We start from the raw sequence: 19,156 nt of genomic DNA, 5'->3' as shown, positions 1-19,156 counted from the left end.
CTCGCTCGCTCTCTCTGCGCCACGTGTTCATCGCCCGTCCGTCGCCCTCTCTGCCAAAATCAATACGAGCAGAGTGGGCGGTGCACGCGTGAACGTTTCTTAATTTTCTGATGCAAGTTTTTCTTTGGTGAAATTCACATCGAAGTGAAGAGCATAAAACTGACAAATGTGGTCACATGGGCAGAGCCATGGTTTGCCGTTGAAAAGTGGCATGTTACGTTCTTTGTAATTAAAGAGTTTTACTGTTACGAGATCATCCTACGTGTGATCATCTTTGGCTGTGTACAAGTTAATAAGGTGCCGGACAAGGCAACGTACTACATAATGGTGAAACAAATAAGGCATTAACATTTACACAAAACCATGTTGGGGTTTTTATAGTTATTGCTCCTCACTCTTTTTGACACAGCTGACAGACATGTGGCTGTACAGTGTAAGAGGACATTTCGCAGCCAACAAATGCCTCATTGCTGACCATTTGTCCTTCAATTCGAATGCGAATAATAATATTTATTTTAACGAGAAGCCTCGTTGAATCTCAAGACCATTGTTGTTCGGGAGTCCTGCTTTGCGATATTTGTCCATTTCCCTTTTTTCTCAAGATGTTGATGTTGCTTTCTTGTTTTTACTACGCTTTTTTCTCACCAAAAAATCGGTCACAGGTTAGAGAACAAATTAACAGAGGTGCATTCATTTTAATCTTGGCACTCGTGGTCAGAACTGAGCTGGCGACGAGCAAGTAATTGCAGGGCTACACTTTTATCTTTTACCATTGTCAGACTGTTGTACTCCAACATTGCAAGCAACGTCTATAAATGTGTGAATACGCACTTTATTTAAAGTCACATCTTAATTTTCCTAATCTATAACACCTTTAACCTTGCTGCGACACTCTTGTTAACTTGAAGTGTAAATGTTTTCTATGCCTGTTTCACTGTTTGCTTGGGGCCCTCTCTACCTTTCCCCTTGCTGCTATCTTCTCTTCTCCCTCCTGTACCGCCTCTTGCTTCCCTGCGCTCCCTGTGGCTCCTCCAGAGGTTCGCCCAAGGAGCCAGCTCAGAGAGGTCAGTCTGATTCGGGTGGTTGAATTGTCTGTACGGTGATCACTGACACAGTCCGGTAGAGGTACAAACGAACTCCGTCTCTGTGCCGGACACCCAGCAACGTATCGTGCCCCCCCCCCCCCCCCCCCCTTCATCGCGTAACTCATCCACCGCCAATACCTTAAAGGTGAACGTGTCTAAGCTGGCGCTCAGAATAAAAATTAATCCAGTTTAATTCGACCATATCTGCGACCAATGTTCGGTTACGTGAGCAAAATGTCAGCCCAAGACGTAAAAAAATCCAATCCTATTATGTTCGTGTGAGCCCACACAAATGTTTCAATTAAATCATATTACTATTATCTTGTTGCCTGGCACAGGGACGGAGTTAATTTGTACCTCAACCGGATCATGTCGGTGACTACCGACGAAAACCGGGTTTAACTAACTCTCGTGATAAAATCCGGTTTTTACTGGAGCTGTTTAAAACTTGCAGGATGCCCCGCATGCACGCATGCGTGCGTGCCTCCGTCATTAACAATATACCATCCCGTAGTCGCACTTTGTCAGTCTCAGTCAGCAACAGTTACAAGAGTGATGGGGTAGCGGGGAGGGGGGTGGGGGTGAAGTGAGGCACAGGTTTTCTGTCTCGTGCCTTCAGCAGTCAGTTTGGCTGTGCCGTGCACCTCGTGGTGGTGGTGGGGGAGTATGCATCGTGTCTATCTCGGTCAATTACGGAGGTTCTCGCTCTGTGTGTCTGCCCTCAATCAATCAAGAGGAGGCGGGCTGCATGCCCATTGCAGTCAATCATGTGTCTCCACCGCAGTCAATAATGCGGATTCTACATGTGCCTAACTCAGGTGCAGAAGCTTATTACTGATAATGCAAACCTCATCTCTATTTAGGCTGTGGCTCCTGCTCCATAATGAATGTGCATTCTGTCTTTGTCTTATTGTTCTTGCTCAGCACATCCAATAAGCTCATTCTCGAGCTATAATGCACATTCACACTTTTGAAACTGCGAATATGTGGATGTCAACTGAAATTGCATGGTTTTGTTATCTGGCTAGGGATGTAAAGAACATTGCAGATTTCGACGAAAAAGTTTCCCTCGTCTAGGATACAATTTCTGTTCACATGCCGGAATGTATTCTAAAATATTTTTTACCGCACATAATTTTGCATGTTTAGTCGTGGTATTCGTAATCATCTTTATCTTTGCACATTTTCACGCGTAAATACGTATGCCCAAAGCCAAATTACAGTTGTTCAATATGACAGTGCAACCATTTGTTGTTGTTCCATCTCGGTAATAATCTGACTTGTTTTTTTTTCACATCGAGTAATTGGCATTATAGCTCTGCAGCAACGATGGAATCAATAATCGAGTGGGTTTTTTTATTATAAATTTTGACGCCACCATCGTTGCCACGACGTTTTCCTAGTCCGCTCGCTGCAGCGGTCGCACCGACCGCCCCATCACTGCCTTTACCAAACCCCCCTTCCCCCATTATGCCTGACCCCTAAGTCGTTATCTGACCCCCAGTCTCCTCCCTTTTCCGCAGGTGACGATGTAGGCACGGGTGTCCCGACGGACGAGGATACCGCAGGGGGCCTTGCCAGTGTCTTGCCAGCCCAGCAGGACACTCCAGGCAGGGAGTAGAGGATGCCCATTCGTCGCCCGCCATCCCCACGGACATCTCAAGCAAGGCGTGCATTGCTCTTCTGCACACGCGATCTGACCATACAGCACCTGCTTTCGTGCATCCATCTCGCCAACCCGACCTAACAACCCGCAGCTCCAATATTGTACTCTCCCCTTTGCTTTGCACATCACGAAGGCAATGAAGGAAATAAGACAGAGTGAGGAAGTGTGCTTTTTTATATATATTTTCTTCTTTTATTTCCAATATGGAAAGTTGAAATGGCCTATTGGCTCACGCTCCAACTTTGTAAATCTCAACACCTGTGTTTAAGCCTGTTGTTGGTCAGTGAATGGGGGTTTTCCATGCTATGCAATTGTGTACACATGTAAGAAAATGTCACCTTTCAGTAGCTGCTGACAGCCCAGTGCTGCCCTATTTGACTGCCCTTTGTGAGGCCACATTTTCTCCGGATTGTTAAAAAAGAATGTTTGTAATTATAAGAGTTATATACTGAAAAGAAGACGAGAAAAACACACACACAAAAACTAAAAAAACTTTACAATAACAAAGGGTACTTTTATTAAAAAAAACAACGTAAATCGAATTGAAAAATGAGATATTGTAGGGTTTATACAGTGTAAAATATAAAAACAAATGTTTTAGCATCAATGGGTTTATTCATCGGTGTATGTCTACTTTTAGAAGTTCATTCACACAGCCACCGTATTTCAGGAAACGACTTGCAACGTGCATCGCTGAAGATGATCAGAATGAGATTTTTATTAAAATCAGAAAGTGCATCATAGTGCTTCATGGTAAAATCATAGGTTCCACTCAATGTTGATGGGTTTTGGCAAATCGTGGTGTGTCTTTAAGTCAAGCTTCTTACAATATCCCATCACACGGAGCACAAGCTGGTGACTTGCTGGCACGATCAATACAGAGAGCTGATGCTCATTTTCCACCATGAAAAAAATTTGGATATTAAGAGCAAAAAAATCCCCACCACACCCGACCCCTTAAATAAATGTTCCTAAAATTTATTATAAAACAGACAATTTTAATGTTTATTTACTAATTGTACATTAGAGGTTTTTTGACAGGCATACACTCAAAAATTACCATGTGGTGTTTCTGCGATGCTTCGGTGATTTTTTTTTTTGTTCGGACAGAAAAAAAATCCGCACTTATTTTCAACGTCTTTAAGTTTAAGGCGCGCATGTATCCACCCCTGAGTATTATGACGGCAAAATTCTAAAACCCATTAGGGCAGAACGTTTTCACCTCTACGAGCTTTAACTTCGAATCTCTTGTATTCCAAACATTACGCAGAGTCTCCATGCCTGCTTGTCAAAGCGCGTATGCTTCCAGGACTCGGCATACAGGCCAGTTCATGTGCACCCTTTACTGCTGTTCTTTATAGTTACACATCTGCCTTCACTGTGACGCAAGTTCAATAGAAAAACCGTGTCCTGCTCACTCTTGAAGATCGCCACCTGTCCGTTGTCACGTAAACTTATTACCGATTTTTATTTTATCTTACCAGGCAAGGCCCATTGAGCGATGCGGCTCTTCTTCAGAAGCGACCTGGCCACAAATGATAGCTTGACGAAAGTGGCTTATCACGTGGACATTTATAGCGGCCAAATCGTTTAAAACTGCACGTTCGTTCTAAATGTGGAGGGGGAAAACAATGGAGGTTCCCGGACAAACATCCACGCGACCACGGGGAATACATGCAAACTGCAAATATACAGCAGGCGTCAGGGTCGGTATCGAACCCATGAACCTCCTGCATACCAGGCGAGGGAGTTAACATCTCGGACAGGCACCCCTGAAACCGCCCCCCCACTCGGCGCACACGCAGCCCCCCGTCAAAACCATCGCTCCACATTCTCTCACGCGGCCGTCATGGCGCAATGTTTGGACAAAAAAGCGCGTGGCTTTTCTTTTCGCGCCTTCGAGATCGCTTTGCAAAAATCACGTTAAGTAACTCGAATTTTATATGTTACGATCCTTTAAAGAAAAAAAAACACATAAAAAACTGACAAAAAAAACCGACGCGATGACGACGATGATGAGATGAGAGGGAAAAAAACACATGTATGCCAAATAATGCGGAGCAGCGTGCAGCTGGTGTATGTGCGCACGCGTGTGTGTGCGCGCACGTGTGTGCGTGTGCGCGCGCGTGTGTGTGCGCGCACGTGTGTGTGCGTGTGTGCTCGCGTGTGTGTGTGTGCGCGCGCGTGTGTGCCATATTTTATATACGGGAGTCGCAACAAGATTTGTCTCCCATTGCAAAGGTGCCTTACTTCATATACTCTCCATTACAAAAGCACTGCACGCAAACAGGCAGCAACATACCTATATGGTGTGTTCGTATGTGGCGGCCGTGTGTGTGTGTGTGTTGAAAACTTTAATCGTTTTGACGGTATATTCTAACATTTGTTTTCAGTTTTGTTTTATTTTCTGATGTAACACACTACATTACTATAATAAAGACAAATATATTAAAATACCTCTCATGTGCATTGTGCATGTAATTTAAATGCCAACGTGTTTAGAGACCCAAATCCCCTCCCTTGTCTCAGGTGAGAGGTTCAATACTCGATTGTTAAACCCTGAAGGTGTGATGACTCTTTGGTTCTTTCGGTAAAGTCACGTAGAAAGAAAATAAATTAAATAATAGAATACGACGTTTCGATTGCAACACAAGCAACCTAGGTTTGTTTTCTCATTCATTCATACCTGATGACGGTTGCTTGTGTTGCAATCGAAACGTCGTGTTCTATTATTTATTTTATTTTATTTCTACGTGACTTTACCGAAAGAACCAAAGAGTAATTCCTGCAGTCACGAAAGCTTCAAATCAAGCCTGAAAGTATGATGATCTGCATGCATTTTAAATGATACCTCCACACCCGCTATGCTGCTGGAGATAGTCATTCAACTGGTGCTGTCACCGTTGTTTCCACAAGCTTTAATCTCCTCCATTTGGACGTGCGGGGGTTTAAACATTCTCTTTGCTACGTATGCTAAGGGAAGCGGTGATAGAATTGGTGCTGGTAAATTGCTGTATTCGCAGATGACATTTTTTTAGATATTGTATATTTAAAATGTGGAATTAAACCATTGAGTGGGGCACTGGTGAATGTCGATTTAAAGCTTTCGTGACTGCAGGGATTCATCTTCTTGGTTCTTTCGGTAAAGTCACGTAGAATGGAAATAATAAAATAATAGAAATAAAACATCATAAAATAATTCTCACGACGTTTCGGCCACAACGCAAGCAGCCGTCCTCAGGTGAAGAACAGGTCTGTCGGAAAGACAGAAACGTCGTGAGAATTATTTTCTAATGTTTTATTTTTATTATTTTATTATTTCCATTCTACGTGACTTTACCGAAAGAACCAAGAAGACTGGTAAATGTGTTAACCCGCTGCACTATAAACTCAGTAACCCAAGTCGGATTCGTGACCCCGGCAAACATCAGCGGCCAAATGATACCAGAACTGATCTCGCTATATCCCACCTTCCGCCTGCACTGACCAGCAAGGTGAAGTATGGTTAAACAACAAAAAACACGTGACTGTCATGGCTTCGGGAGGCCATCATCTTTTGGTCGGCCATCATCTATTGGTCGGATTGAAAATGGGCCAATGTTTATGTTTATTAATGTTACAACAAAGCGTTTTTTCTGGAAGACTTTGCTGTTTTCCCCCAGGATTTTTCTGCTGCGTGTAGTCACTTTAAGATGTTTCTTGTTCATGTTTTTGTTTTGTTGCGGTTGCACCCGAGTCAAGAGCCGCATGGCTCACAGAGGTTATACCTAATAAATGAAATGAAACTGAAAAACATGCCCTTGAGCCACTACCCTCAAGCGCCTAAAGACAGGCCAGGGAAGATGACGGTCCCACTTGCTCCACAAGTGGCGCACTTGTGGAGCAAGAGGATCAGCCCAAAATTGTGACCGTGGCCACCACTCGAGTCAGACGATCGACCCACGTACCGAACTCCTTGCCCCTGAGAGGTTCATTCCCAGGAGCATCGCGACCACCACCACCCACTCTGCCTCACCTCAAGCCGCTGGATGGATCGCTAACCTCGACATCAAACTACAAACTGCTTCCCCAGCCATACGAAGTAGACGACTACATATTAACGGCCGTGAATGCACAAAAGAAAAGACTGCACAAAGCGCCACATGCAAGCAGGAGGTGCACATCCATAATTTGGCAAACAAACGCGCAATGATGGTGATGTTTTACAGTGGAGAACTGCTGTGGAAAACGTTGAAGCCGCAACCCAAACCAAACTGGACGCCGCGTTTTTCAGATACAAATATCAGCTGCAAGTTCCGGGCTGACGGCAGCACGAGCTTGATGTCTGGTTAATTAGACAAAATACTTCAAAATCACAGATACACACTGACATGAATATGCCCCAGTGAGAATCAATGCTTTGAGATGTTAAAATGTTCACACGAGTGATGTCTGACATCGTGTACAATTTCATCGCAGTGATGTCGGTCACATCATAAGAGGTGTCATTGATCTTGTTCTCAAAGTACGTTAGTTATTTATTTACAAAGCTGCGTCCATTTGCTACACAAAATCTGCCTATATATACAGTGAGGGAAAAAAGTATTTGATTCCCTGCTGATTTTGTACGTTTGCCCACTGACAAAGAAATGATCAGTCTATAATTTTAATGGTAGGTTTATTTGAACAGTGAGAGACAGAATAACAAAAAAATCCAGAAAAACGCATGTCAAAAATGTTATAAATTGATTTGCATTTTAATGAGGGAAATAAGTATTTGACCCCTCTGCAAAACATGACTTAGTACTTGGTAGCAAAACCCTTGTTGGCAATCACAGAGGTCAGACGTTTCTTGTAGTTAGCCACCAGGTTTGCACACATCTCAGGAGGGATTTTGTCCCACTCCTCTTTGTAGATCTTCTCCAAGTCATTAAGGTTTCGAGACTGACGTTTGGCAACTCGAACCTTCAGCTCCCTCCACATATTTCTATTGGATTAAGGTCTGGATACTGGCTAGGCCACTCCAGGACCTTAATGTGCTTCTTCTTGAGCCACTCCTTTGTTGCCTTGGCCGTGTGTTTTGGGTCATTTTCATGCTGGAATACCCATCCACGACCCATTTTTAATGCCCTGGCTGAGGGAAGGAGGTTCTCACCCAAGATTTGACGGTACATGGCACCGTCCATCGTCCCTTTGATGCGGTGAAGTTGTCCTGTCTCCTGAGTTGACCTTGGCCATTGACCGAGCAACCCAACGTTCCTACCAGCTCCCTCCGCATGCATGTGTTTATCTTTGCTTTCTCTACTATAAGCCTTAACATAAAGATTTGCTCTTCGATGTTCCTCTCTTTCCTAAACCCTGCCTGTTCATCCGCCAAATAATCCTCAGTCTGCGCTTTTAATCGATGTAATAGAACTACCATGAGTACCTTCCCCACGTGGCTCATTCGTGCGATGGTTCTGTAATTTTTACAATCGGTGAGATCTCACCGATTGTCCACTCCTCCGGTAGTTTCACTTCTCTCAATACTCCGCTTGCATAGCTCATGGATTTATTTTATAATGAGTTTCTTCCCTCCAGACTTTATCAATGATCTGCTCATGCCGTCCACTCCTGGACTCTTGTTTTTCTTCAGATGTTTTCTTGCCTTTTCTATTTCTCCGTACAAGACGTTATCTTTTTCATCATCCCCCGGTGGTGGGGATATGTTCTAGTTCATCCAGCAGCTCTTTGTTCTCTTGATCCGTGTTCCTTTACAAATCGCTGCAATACTCAGTCCATCGATTCTTTTTTTTGCCCCTTCTTTGTCCATCAAGATCTTACCATCTGTGAGTCACGGTTTTCGCGATGAGAACACGAACACGCATTCAGTGCCGGATTATCTTGGTAGCAAAAGTGACATATGCTCGCTTTCAAGCTATCAATTCCAGTTCAGTGATTCTGCACTTGCTCTATTACTATAGTACTATACCGCCTTCAACCATTATGAACGACTTGGTATTTAATGTTAGCGATTTGTCGTATTATCCGGCTGTATAGGAAATGAAAAATACAATTACTTTACTATGCAAGTAAAAAATGTTTGTTTTAATATTTACGTGTTTTTTTTTATTTAGGTCCCCTTTATCACATCATGCTACAGGCACCGCACTAGCTTCATGCGGCACTGTGCGCACTCCATCGCTCCATCCCCGATGTCCTCCCGGGTATTTCCCATTGGCCATTCGTAGGCCAGTCCCACACGAGTAGAATGCAACATTGCAAATTGGAGGTACTGGCAAAAATAATTCTGGATGCGGAGCCACAAATCCTCCACGGGATGCAAGTGGATGGACCATCAAGCTCTCCTGCGAGATTGCATGCATCTCATATATAGCATGCAGCTCCTACAGCATGCATCTCATATATAGCATGCAGCTCCTACAGCATGCATCTCATATATAGCATGCAGCTCCTACAGCATACATCTCATATATAGCATGCAGCTCCTACAGCATGCATCTCATATATCGCATGGATCTCATACGTAGCATTAATCTCATACGTAGCATGCATCTCATATATAGCATGTCTAGCATCTCATTCAGCAGCAACGCTTGTAGCACTGGGACGTGCTGCGCTACGCGTAGCTGCAGACACTATGAATGTTGAGGTGAAGGCTGTGTGCGTTTCGTTTGTTATAATTTCTACATTTAAACAGCTGCTGTTTGCATTTTTCTCTCGTGTTCTTTTAATGCCAAATTGAGTTGAGATGTGTGTCGGGATTTATAGCTTTTAATTTTGATGTCACGTGATTTAAAACATGCCAGGTTTTTTTTAACGGGTATATATATTAACGAATGTGCACATTTATCTGTACCTACTGTCACTGCATTTGAGAGGGCAGGGAATATCAGAAACACACCCGGCCCTTTCACATTATCATGACATTACATTAGCCCCTATAACGATTGATTCATAGTTAGTTTATTTTGGGTTAGACAATCGTGTAGGTATAATGTCGATGCTCTATACTATATGACCCTCCACCACCCGACAGAGCCAAGCAAATTCAGTTTTCTCACGTGGGCAAAATTGACAATTCATTTGGTTGACAAGCAAAAGCCGGAATGTTGACAAGCAAGCAACTATTTATCAGCTTTGTACCAACGACTTTTAGTGGAAGATTACAACCAGCATCATCAGGCGTGAACAAAAGCTCAGCTATCACAATAAAAAAGGTACACTAAACCTACACAATGTAATGAAACAAATTTGGCTAGTTATAATACTGGTCGTGCAAGCCTCCGTGTAAAGCGATAATAATATTCTTGTATGTTGTGTGATTAGCAGCAGCGTTTGGCTCAGTGGTAACGCGTTTGCCCGCTGGTCGCAGAGGTTGTGGGTTTTACGATTCTGCCCCCGTTATTACTACGACAGTTAGCACCATCCGCGTCACACTGGACGTGAATCCAAAGCAACGGAATGAAAATGTTAGGCCAATCTCTCCCGTGCGCCATGGTGCTAATGTGGGACATTTGAAAGATTACTCGCAATTTACTCAACCGGGATTACGCAGAGCAACTATTTCCCGTTTACTGGCAGGCTAATGTCCACTTGCATGCCAGGGCCGGAGACGTTATGAATTGATATAAAACATTTATGTCGCTTATTTGTTATTGTTTATGTATTTGTATGTCGGAGAAGCGGCGGTTTAGTTTTTTGTTGTTGATGAAACCCGATTTAAGAGCGTCTTGGCTCACAGGGTAATTCAAAATAAGTATAACCCGTAAAAACTAAGTTTTTCACTATAAATCCTTTATATGCGTGGCGGCTAGAGTCCTCTCGTCCTCTGGCTTGAGATGGCTGCCACCTATGGGTCAGATGATTGTCTGCCAGTATTAAGCAATTGGTAATTAAATATTTAATTTGTTTTCCCTAAACAGTGTAAACTTTAGGAAAACATTTTTTCACGAACATTAATTGTCTCGCACAACGAGTCTGTGTGCAAAATGTCAGCTCGATTGGATCACGGGAAGTGGGTTAAAAAACGACCGAAAAATTTGCACGGTCGTAAGCAAGCAAGCAAGCAAGCACGCAAGCACGCAAGCAAGCAAGCGAACTTAATATAAAGGATTTAAAAATAAACGACGACTACAGAGTTAGCACACCGGGGAAAGCTGCCCCTGGGGGTGCCCTTTGAGTTGTTGTCATGTGACGAGATGTGATGTACGGCACTGAATAGCTGAGGCATTTATCATGGGCCCTATAAATGCGAAACGCGTGATCATTCTATTTTAAACCTCCAAACAATGTTGTGTGTGTGTTTGGTGTATCCCTTTTGGGGGCATTTCAATGTTGGTCAATGAATGCGAGAAGCGTGAACAGAACCAACTCACTTGAGCTCTTGTGAGAATGAAACAGATGGGCACGCGTGTGCTGCACATGCACGACTGTCTCGGGGGGTTGGTCAACCAATATTTTGTTGTTGGTGCTACGCTCGTGTAAACTGCGAGAGGGCCATCTCCATTCTCAATGTAAATGATGTTGCGTAATATTGAAGAAGAATAAGAATAAAAATATGCGAGGACAAATCAGAGGTGAATCGAGTATCACTCCAGCAAGAGAGAGAGAGAGAGTCCTTGATCTCCACGCCCATTCAAGAGCAACCCTTACGACCGAAGCACGTGGGATAGCGTCCCTCTCTCATCAGCTCTCGGCAGCTGAAGCCAGGGTCGTTTTAATGGGTTGACCGGCGTGCGCGAAAGCCAAGTGCAGGTGGTGTGCGGGGCGTTGTGGCGGTATAGAGACGACGTGCGGCAACATCCGTTGGTCTGCACTCACCAGCACGCACTCAACAATATGGGGGAAGTATGGCCAGCTGTCCATCTAGGCCAGCGGTTCTTCACCTGGGGTGCATCTCGCATCCGCTGGGGGTGCGAGAAGCCCTTTCTGGGGGTGCGAGACATGGCCAGATTTGTTGTTAGAAGGTAAATAATCGAAAGACAAATTAAATACGGGCACGTGAGTACAACTACTTTAGATTTGAAGCTTTCGTGACTGCAAAGATTAATATTCTTAGGTTTTTTCGGTAAAGGCACGTGTTGCCTCCGAAACGTCGTGATTTTTATTTTATTTTTATTTTACTTTTATTAATTTGAATTTTTTACCTACGTGACTTTACCGAAAAAAACTAAGAATACAACTACTTTGTTTAATCGAACCCTATATGTATCTTTGAACAGTATAAATGTTTCAACGATATAGGCTGCAGATTTTATTTTTAAGAACCACTGCACTCGGCCTACGTACGCACAGTCCGTCCACCCAGGGTTATACTGGAAAGTCAAATGTAATGAGTTGATAGTCGTCAGCGAGGTAAATGAAAAAAAAACATTATTTGGCACATACCAGCTCTAAACGTGACAAACGTTGGTTGCGGGTCATTTGGGGAAGGTTAACAGATGCACGATCTGTACAATCCGGTACATTCGATGCACCGAATTGTGTTTGTACATTTCGGGTACAGTATATGGCGCTCCGTAGCAATGCGTATCATTTAAAAATTAACCCGTAAAAACAAAGTTTTTCACTATAAATCCTTTATATGCGTGGCGGCTAGAGTCCTCTCGTCCTCTGGCTTGAGATGGCTGCCACCTATGGGTCAGATGATTGCCTGCCACCATTAAGCAATTGGTAATTAAATATAAAAAAATCCCTAAAAAGTGTAAACTTTTGGGAAATTTTTTTTCACGAAAATAAATTGTCACGCACAACGAGTCTGTGTGCAAAATGTCAGCTCGATTGGATCACTGGAAGTGGGTTAAAAAACGACCGAAAGATTTGCACGGTCGTAAGCGCGCAAGCAAGCAAGTGAACTTAATATAAAGGATTTAAAAATAGAGACACGGACCACCCATGATAATCCCTCTCTATTCAACGAGTTACCACACACACACAAACAGGTAAACGCAAAACGCGCAAAGCACGCGTTCCGCGCCACTGCAGATAGCAATGGCATATTCCTTCTAAATCTGCCTCCAGTGTGGATCAAGAAGCCTTCTGAATTGATTTGAGGAGGCAGGTGTATGACAGCATCTTCCGGTGCCGCTCTCAGACGCAAGGAGCCACCGCCGTGCCAGTTGCGAGAATTAAACGTGAACATGTCCTCGTCGTCTCATTACATAATAATATCGCAATTGGAAAATAATCTGCTTAACAAAAAAACAACTGAGGAGATTAGAGAAAAGGTCCTTCCGAAAGCCGTCTAAACCCAACGAGCGGCAGCGGATTGTTCAACCGTTCAAGACGTTTCATGACAACCGATGTAGAGTATATCCATCGGATCATTGACAAAATATATAATAGGACTTGGAACGCGAACTCCATTCAATGCACGTGGCAGTACCTCAATAGCTACAATTGTAATGATTTGAAAACCAGAATTACTGGTCGGATGGCCAAGGTTTATGCCAGAGCAATTCTAGATTATCCACTTTCTTAACGAACAATGACTTCCAAGCCTCCGCGACCGCTTGTATCCTCTGAATTTTTAAAGTGAGCGCGTATTCTTAATGTACTGTACAAGATATTTAAATAAAAATCCGACAAACAGCAATGATAACAGCCTGCAATCGTAACCCCGTGTACGGTCCGAGCACGGCGGTGATTTAACAGTGACTATTCATTAAGATATTCTTAGGTTTTTTCGGTAAAGTCACGTAGGTGAAAAATTAAAATTAATAAAAGTAAAATACAAATAATATAATATATTATATATCATGTTATTTTATTTTATTATTTTGTTTTTATTTTACTTTTATTAATTTATAATTTTCACCTACGTGACTTTACCGAAAAAAACCTAAGAATATGAATCCTTGCAGTCACGAAAGCTTCAAGTCTAGAAATATTCATTAAGAGTCGGTAACATTTTACGGTAACAATACGCGGTATATTTTTAAGACCTCGCGAACGTCATTGACGAGCGCTTTAACTATTACGCCAGGAATATGTTCATAGCGTCGGGCGAATAAAAAATAACGCAATTACAAAATTCTCCCTTGCAGGTAAAAAGGAACACCACTCTGTGTGCGCATATACCAAAGTCATTAATAAGTGACGCTTCGTTAATGCATTCTAAAGCCATGAATCACCAGACAGACACACACAAAGCAATTGAAGGCTTGATCAAAATGTAAAATTGATCCAGAGAGTGCCCACAGACTGAGGCGCGTTTATTTATTTTTTACTTTCACGAGTGGTGAAACAGAGCAGAGCCTTATTATCCCTGCGAGGGTTGATTGCCAAATTCCATCGTAATTAGCGGACCCCGGCTTGTCTGCCTCGTTCTGGGGATGAGAGGAGGGATTGTGGCCGTCACTCGGTGCACACAACGCGACCACGGAGGGGACCAGAAATAATCATCTCGTTGCTGACGAGACGCAAGGGGCCATCCATTGAGTCGGTACGCACAAATCTGTCGAAACTTGAACCCTACCCCCCTCCCTGTAGGTACGCGGACTTCTTACACCCCTCTCCTCCTAATCCTATTAACGTGTTTAAGCAAACACAGTCCACCGCCGGACTATCTGACTCATTTGAAGGCCAATGTAGGCAAATTATTATCGAGGCTTCACCCCCCCCACCGTTTCCTATGCCTAAATTGTCAGTAGACCCCCCATCCGCAAGCGAACGCATTTGTGTTAACCCCCCTCCATGCGTCCGTACTCAATGGATGGCCCCCAATGGTGCGAAATTGCCGCATTGTGCACGGAGCGCTGTTTGTCCATCGCGACCTAAAGGCGTCGATTCGGACAGAGCCTAAATCCTCAAAGCCTCCTAAAAAAATCCACCCCTCTCCCCCCCCCCCCCAAATGTTGCCAAGACCACAAAGACCATCGTGGTGGCGGCATGCGCCCCGCAGAGCAACAAAGGCAGGCGCGGTTTAAGGGGAGCGGCGGAAGCTTTGGCACGACATGGGACGCGAAAGGACCGATTTCAAAAACTTCAGAGGAGGTAGAAACAAACAGACCAGCCACTGGGCCACTCTTAAGTATCGTTCTTTTGGGAACTATGGGGGCGAGTCTCGACATGAAGCCAAGATGGGGAGGGAGGGGGGCGCAGCAGGTATGTACTCTGAGAGCTCGAGTTTTGGCAAGGTGTACAAATGTCACCTTTTTATTTTCTGCGCCATAATTCCGATGTGGTTTCGGTTGTTTGTGTGTTTTTTTTTACACCGCTATGTTAACGTCGTTTGTTATTATTACTACGGTTTACCAAATGTCGATTTTACGTTCGCGGACGCCAGCAGGGGGCAATGAAGACCCGCATTAACTCGGATAAAATTGACTTCACTTTGCATAATGAGACGTTGGGAGTGGGGAAGGAAAAACACTGATCTGTTTACAATATAATTTTTGGACCGAATTTATGAGTTGGGATTATATATGGAAGAAGTGGGACATTCTTTTGGGAGTTAGGCTTCACTTAATTCCTGGAATCGTGTCAAGTAAAAAAATAAAGAGAAAAATAAATAAGTAAAAACCAAGGCTGATGATTTAGCGTTTGTTTCCTCAACTGTCTGTGTTGTCACTAAAACGCGGAGCCTTGGATATAGTAACAAGGTCATTTTGGAGGAGGTTAACAGATGTACAAGCTGTACTATTTAGTACATTAGAGACACTCTTGAGTGTGCCGGTACATTTCGGGTACAGTAAATGACACTTCTGAGCAACGCATATCATTTAGGAGAGAGAGAAACACCAGCCATGATACTGGTAGGAACCACCTGGTTCCACCAGCCCACAGGGGATTATTGTGTCCGTCCGTCGTGCATCCAAAAATGGGAGGGGTGGGGCTGGGTGGAGAGGGGAGGGTGGGGAGGGGCTGGGTGGGGAGGGTGGGGCTGGGTGGGAGGTGGGTGGGGAGGGGCTGGTCACCCCCTGGTGCATATTTGCGGAATACACCACGCCGCCGTTCACCCTGGCCATTGACCGAGCAACCAAACGTTCCTACCAGCTCCCTCCGCAGGAATGTGTTAATTCCACTCTATTCAATGAATGACCACACACACACACAAACGCAAAGTGAGCGATGCAAGTGTTTCGTGCCACATGAGACGGCATTTATATTTTCTTCTAACTCTGCAGAGCTTAACGCACAAAACAGAAAACGGTCATATAAAATCCATTCCGAGTCGAGAGGAGGGAAAAAATGCTCCTGTAATTTTATTGCGTTTCCTTAAATTCACGAAAATTAAATCAAGTTGACGCGCCGTCGTTGGGGGACCGTGGACTTATTTAGCGTCGTCGTCGTCGTCAGCTGCGGCTTCGACGGCAGCTTCAGCAGAAGCGTTTTTGCAAAGCGTTGCGCTCGACCCGTGGGCTAGTGGAAAAACGTCTGCGATGGTAATGACGCCGCCGCGAGGCGCAGGAGAAGGGTTGCGGCGGATTTTTGCTAAAAGAGAAATAATGAAGTTCCCCCCCCCCCCCCATCATTCCCCGTCGTTTCGACGTGGCCCCAAAGCACATCTGCGCTGGGGAGACTCCAAGCTCCTGGGAGGCGGCACCCGCTTGGGTGCCAAGCGAGTGAGAGGGGCTGGGGGGGGGTGGTGGAGACTCCGATGCCACCAGTTCAGAGATTCGCAAACAAATGCATCATTATTAGTGTTGCTGTTGTTGAACCACTGCACGGGTCGATTCATCGTTACGTGTGCTCGCAATGTGTATACCAGAGGGATGAGTTTCACACTTCGGATTTGTGTTGACAATTTCGCATATTCGTCCACCCCCCCCCCCTCTTCGCTTCTTCGGATTTTCTTAACGTGTCTTTGTGCGAACAAAGTGACGTCACGCGCAAGAGCACGTGTGATTATTAGTGACGTCATGATGCCATGCCCTTTCAGATGTATCACACTGAACACGATATTCGAAAAAAAAAGTTTGCCGGCTGGATTCCTGCCTGGATTCGTGGCTGGCGCGCGGCCAAGTGAGCGCTATGATATCCTCCTTCACCCCCATCCCCCTGCCGATCCGTGCAGCCCACGCAATGTGATAAAGGGAGGGAGATAGTGGTGGGGGGAAGAGATAGAGAGGAGAGGGGTGGGGTAAATAGGTGAAAGGGCGCGCAAAACGGGGAGTAGCGAGCGAGCAAAACGTAAAGAGGAGAGCGAGGGAAAGATACAGGCGGTAGGAGGGACGGGGAGGGGATAAGGAGAGCGAGGGTGAGAGGTGAGAGAGAAATAGGGAGAGATAGTGCGGAGATAAGGGAGGAATATAGAGGGAGGGAGAGCTAGAACGGGGGGGAGAATAGAGAAACAGAGGCGGGGAGAAATCAAGATGCATTGGGATGTACAACACAGACACGGCAAGAGAACGGTTAATCAAAACGAGGCTCCATCAGATAACACACTTGGCTGGGAAGGACGGATGTTCCCGTACCAAATGGACGTTGCTCGTCTGAGACTAAAAAAATAAATAAGGATCATCTGAAATAGCTAATATTTCGAGATGTCTGATTCATCGTAAAATCGCGAACACATCCATATAACGCTGTCCGATTATTGAATTGATTACTCTATCGATCATCGGTTCAATAACTCGACTCGTAATAAAAAAATAATTTGAAAAGTAAAGTCTCGCCCCCTGGATCCAGCATGTGTTGCTGTACGGGAGGTGATGGAGGTGTTGGGGGGTTGTGACTCCAGCGGCATCGTCAGCCCCACCCGGCAGGGGCGTGGCTTGTAGGGGGTTTCCCGCCTTTGGAAGGCAGGATATGAGAGCGATCTTCATTCCTAGAGACCCAAATTATCGATACCACCCTCTCCCCCCCAAAAAGTAGTTGATTACAATGTATGAATTCATAGATTAATCGACTTGATCGAGTTATTGCCCAAGTTCAAACACAGCCCAGACACGGAGAACATGTTCGTTGAATTCCTAGAGCTGAGTGAAGAACTGGCAAAGGTAACCTCAATTTGAGAAACAAAATGGGTTGGCAGCTTGTAACAATTCGGCATTTGTTCGTCCTTGGCAGAGTTTCGTGTCGGCATCAGTGGCTGGCCGCGTGCTGGGTATATACCGAAAGAGCGGTGGATTGCAGTTCATGGTGAGCTGCAAGCAATTGTCGATGTGGACCAAATCATCCACGGTTGAGCCCAGTCCACGGATTTTAGAAGCTCGGCAAGCTGTGAGCCTGGTTCATCGTCCTTTTGAACAGCGCGTGCGAACGGCGCGTGCGAACAGCGCGTGCGAACAGCGCGTGCGAACACCGCGTGGGAACAGCGCGTGTGAACACCGGGTGCGAACACCGCGTGGGAACACCGCGTGCGAACAGCGCGTGCGAACAGCGCGTGCGAACAGCGCGTGCGAACACCGGGTGCGAACACCGGGTGCGAACACCGCGTGGGAACACCGCGTGCGAACAGCGCGTGGGAACACCGCGTGTGAACACCGGGTGCGAACACCGCGTGTGAACACCGGGTGCGAACACCGGGTGCGAACACCGCGTGCGAACACCGCGTGGGAACACCGCGCGCGAACAGCGCGCGCGAACACCGCGCGCGACCACCGCGCGCGAACACCGCGCGGGAACACCGCGCGCGAACACCGCGCGCGAACACCGCGCGCGAACACCGCGCGGGAACACCGCGTGCGAACACCGCGTGGGAACACCGCGCGGGAACACCGCGCGCGAACACCGCGCGGGAACACCGCGCGGGAACACCGCGCGCGAACACCGCGCGCGAACAGCGCGCGCGAACACCGCGCGCGACCACCGCGCGCGACCACCGCGCGCGAACACCGCGCGGGAACACCGCGCGGGAACACCGCGCGCGAACACCGCGCGCGAACACCGCGCGGGAACACCGCGTGCGAACACCGCGTGCGAACAGCGCGTGCGAACAGCGCGTGCGAACACCGCGTGCGAACACCGCGTGCGAACAGCACGTGCGAAAACCACCTGTGAACACCGCGTGTGAACACCGCGCGTGAACAGCGGTGATCTAGTCGTAGGCTGCGAAGGGGCGATCGGATATCGAGTGCGGCAATTCTCAAATCGATGTGTGGAACTTTTAGTTTGACCCCCCCCCCCCCTACACTTTGCGCGTGTGTAAGGTTTTGATTGTCGTTGGGTGCTCAGAGTTCCTCTCGGATTCCATGGGACTTTTTGCCAGTAGCAAAATATTACAAATAAGAATAGGATGCCAATAGATGTGTTTACAACAACCCCAATGCAATAACATCCTCTCCTAACGATCATCATCACAATTTGATTGCTGCTGCAATTAGAGACATTGACGTTTTAAAAATCACAATACAGGATGATGATAATGATGATGCCTACACAATTTGTTGAGTCCTGCACGCACCCGTTGTGGAAACAATGCAATATGGACTGGATTGCATCGAGTTTTGACTCCTGAAACACGCTGTTTTATTTTTGA

The 19,156-nt window shown here is 45.7% G+C and overlaps 1 protein-coding gene across 1 annotated transcript in view; it reads left to right on the top strand.

Annotated features, from left to right (window-relative positions):
- The window catches only part of LOC133353592 (dystrophin-like), a 639,339-nt gene extending 634,132 nt beyond the window's left edge, over positions 1-5,207 (top strand). Inside the window, 1 exon segment of the mRNA XM_061569957.1 lies at positions 2,609-5,207. Coding sequence (XP_061425941.1) covers positions 2,609-2,706 — 98 coding nt within the window. The 3' untranslated portion in view covers positions 2,707-5,207.
- The last annotated feature ends 13,949 nt before the right edge of the window (positions 5,208-19,156 follow it).

This window comes from Lethenteron reissneri, chromosome 6 (genome assembly GCF_015708825.2).
Source record: "Lethenteron reissneri isolate LAM-NWPU_2019-01 chromosome 6, ASM1570882v1, whole genome shotgun sequence".
Classification (NCBI taxonomy): domain Eukaryota; kingdom Metazoa; phylum Chordata; class Hyperoartia; order Petromyzontiformes; family Petromyzontidae; genus Lethenteron; species Lethenteron reissneri.
Note: the sequence above shows the minus strand (reverse complement) of the source record. Positions and strands in the feature narration are given on the sequence as shown.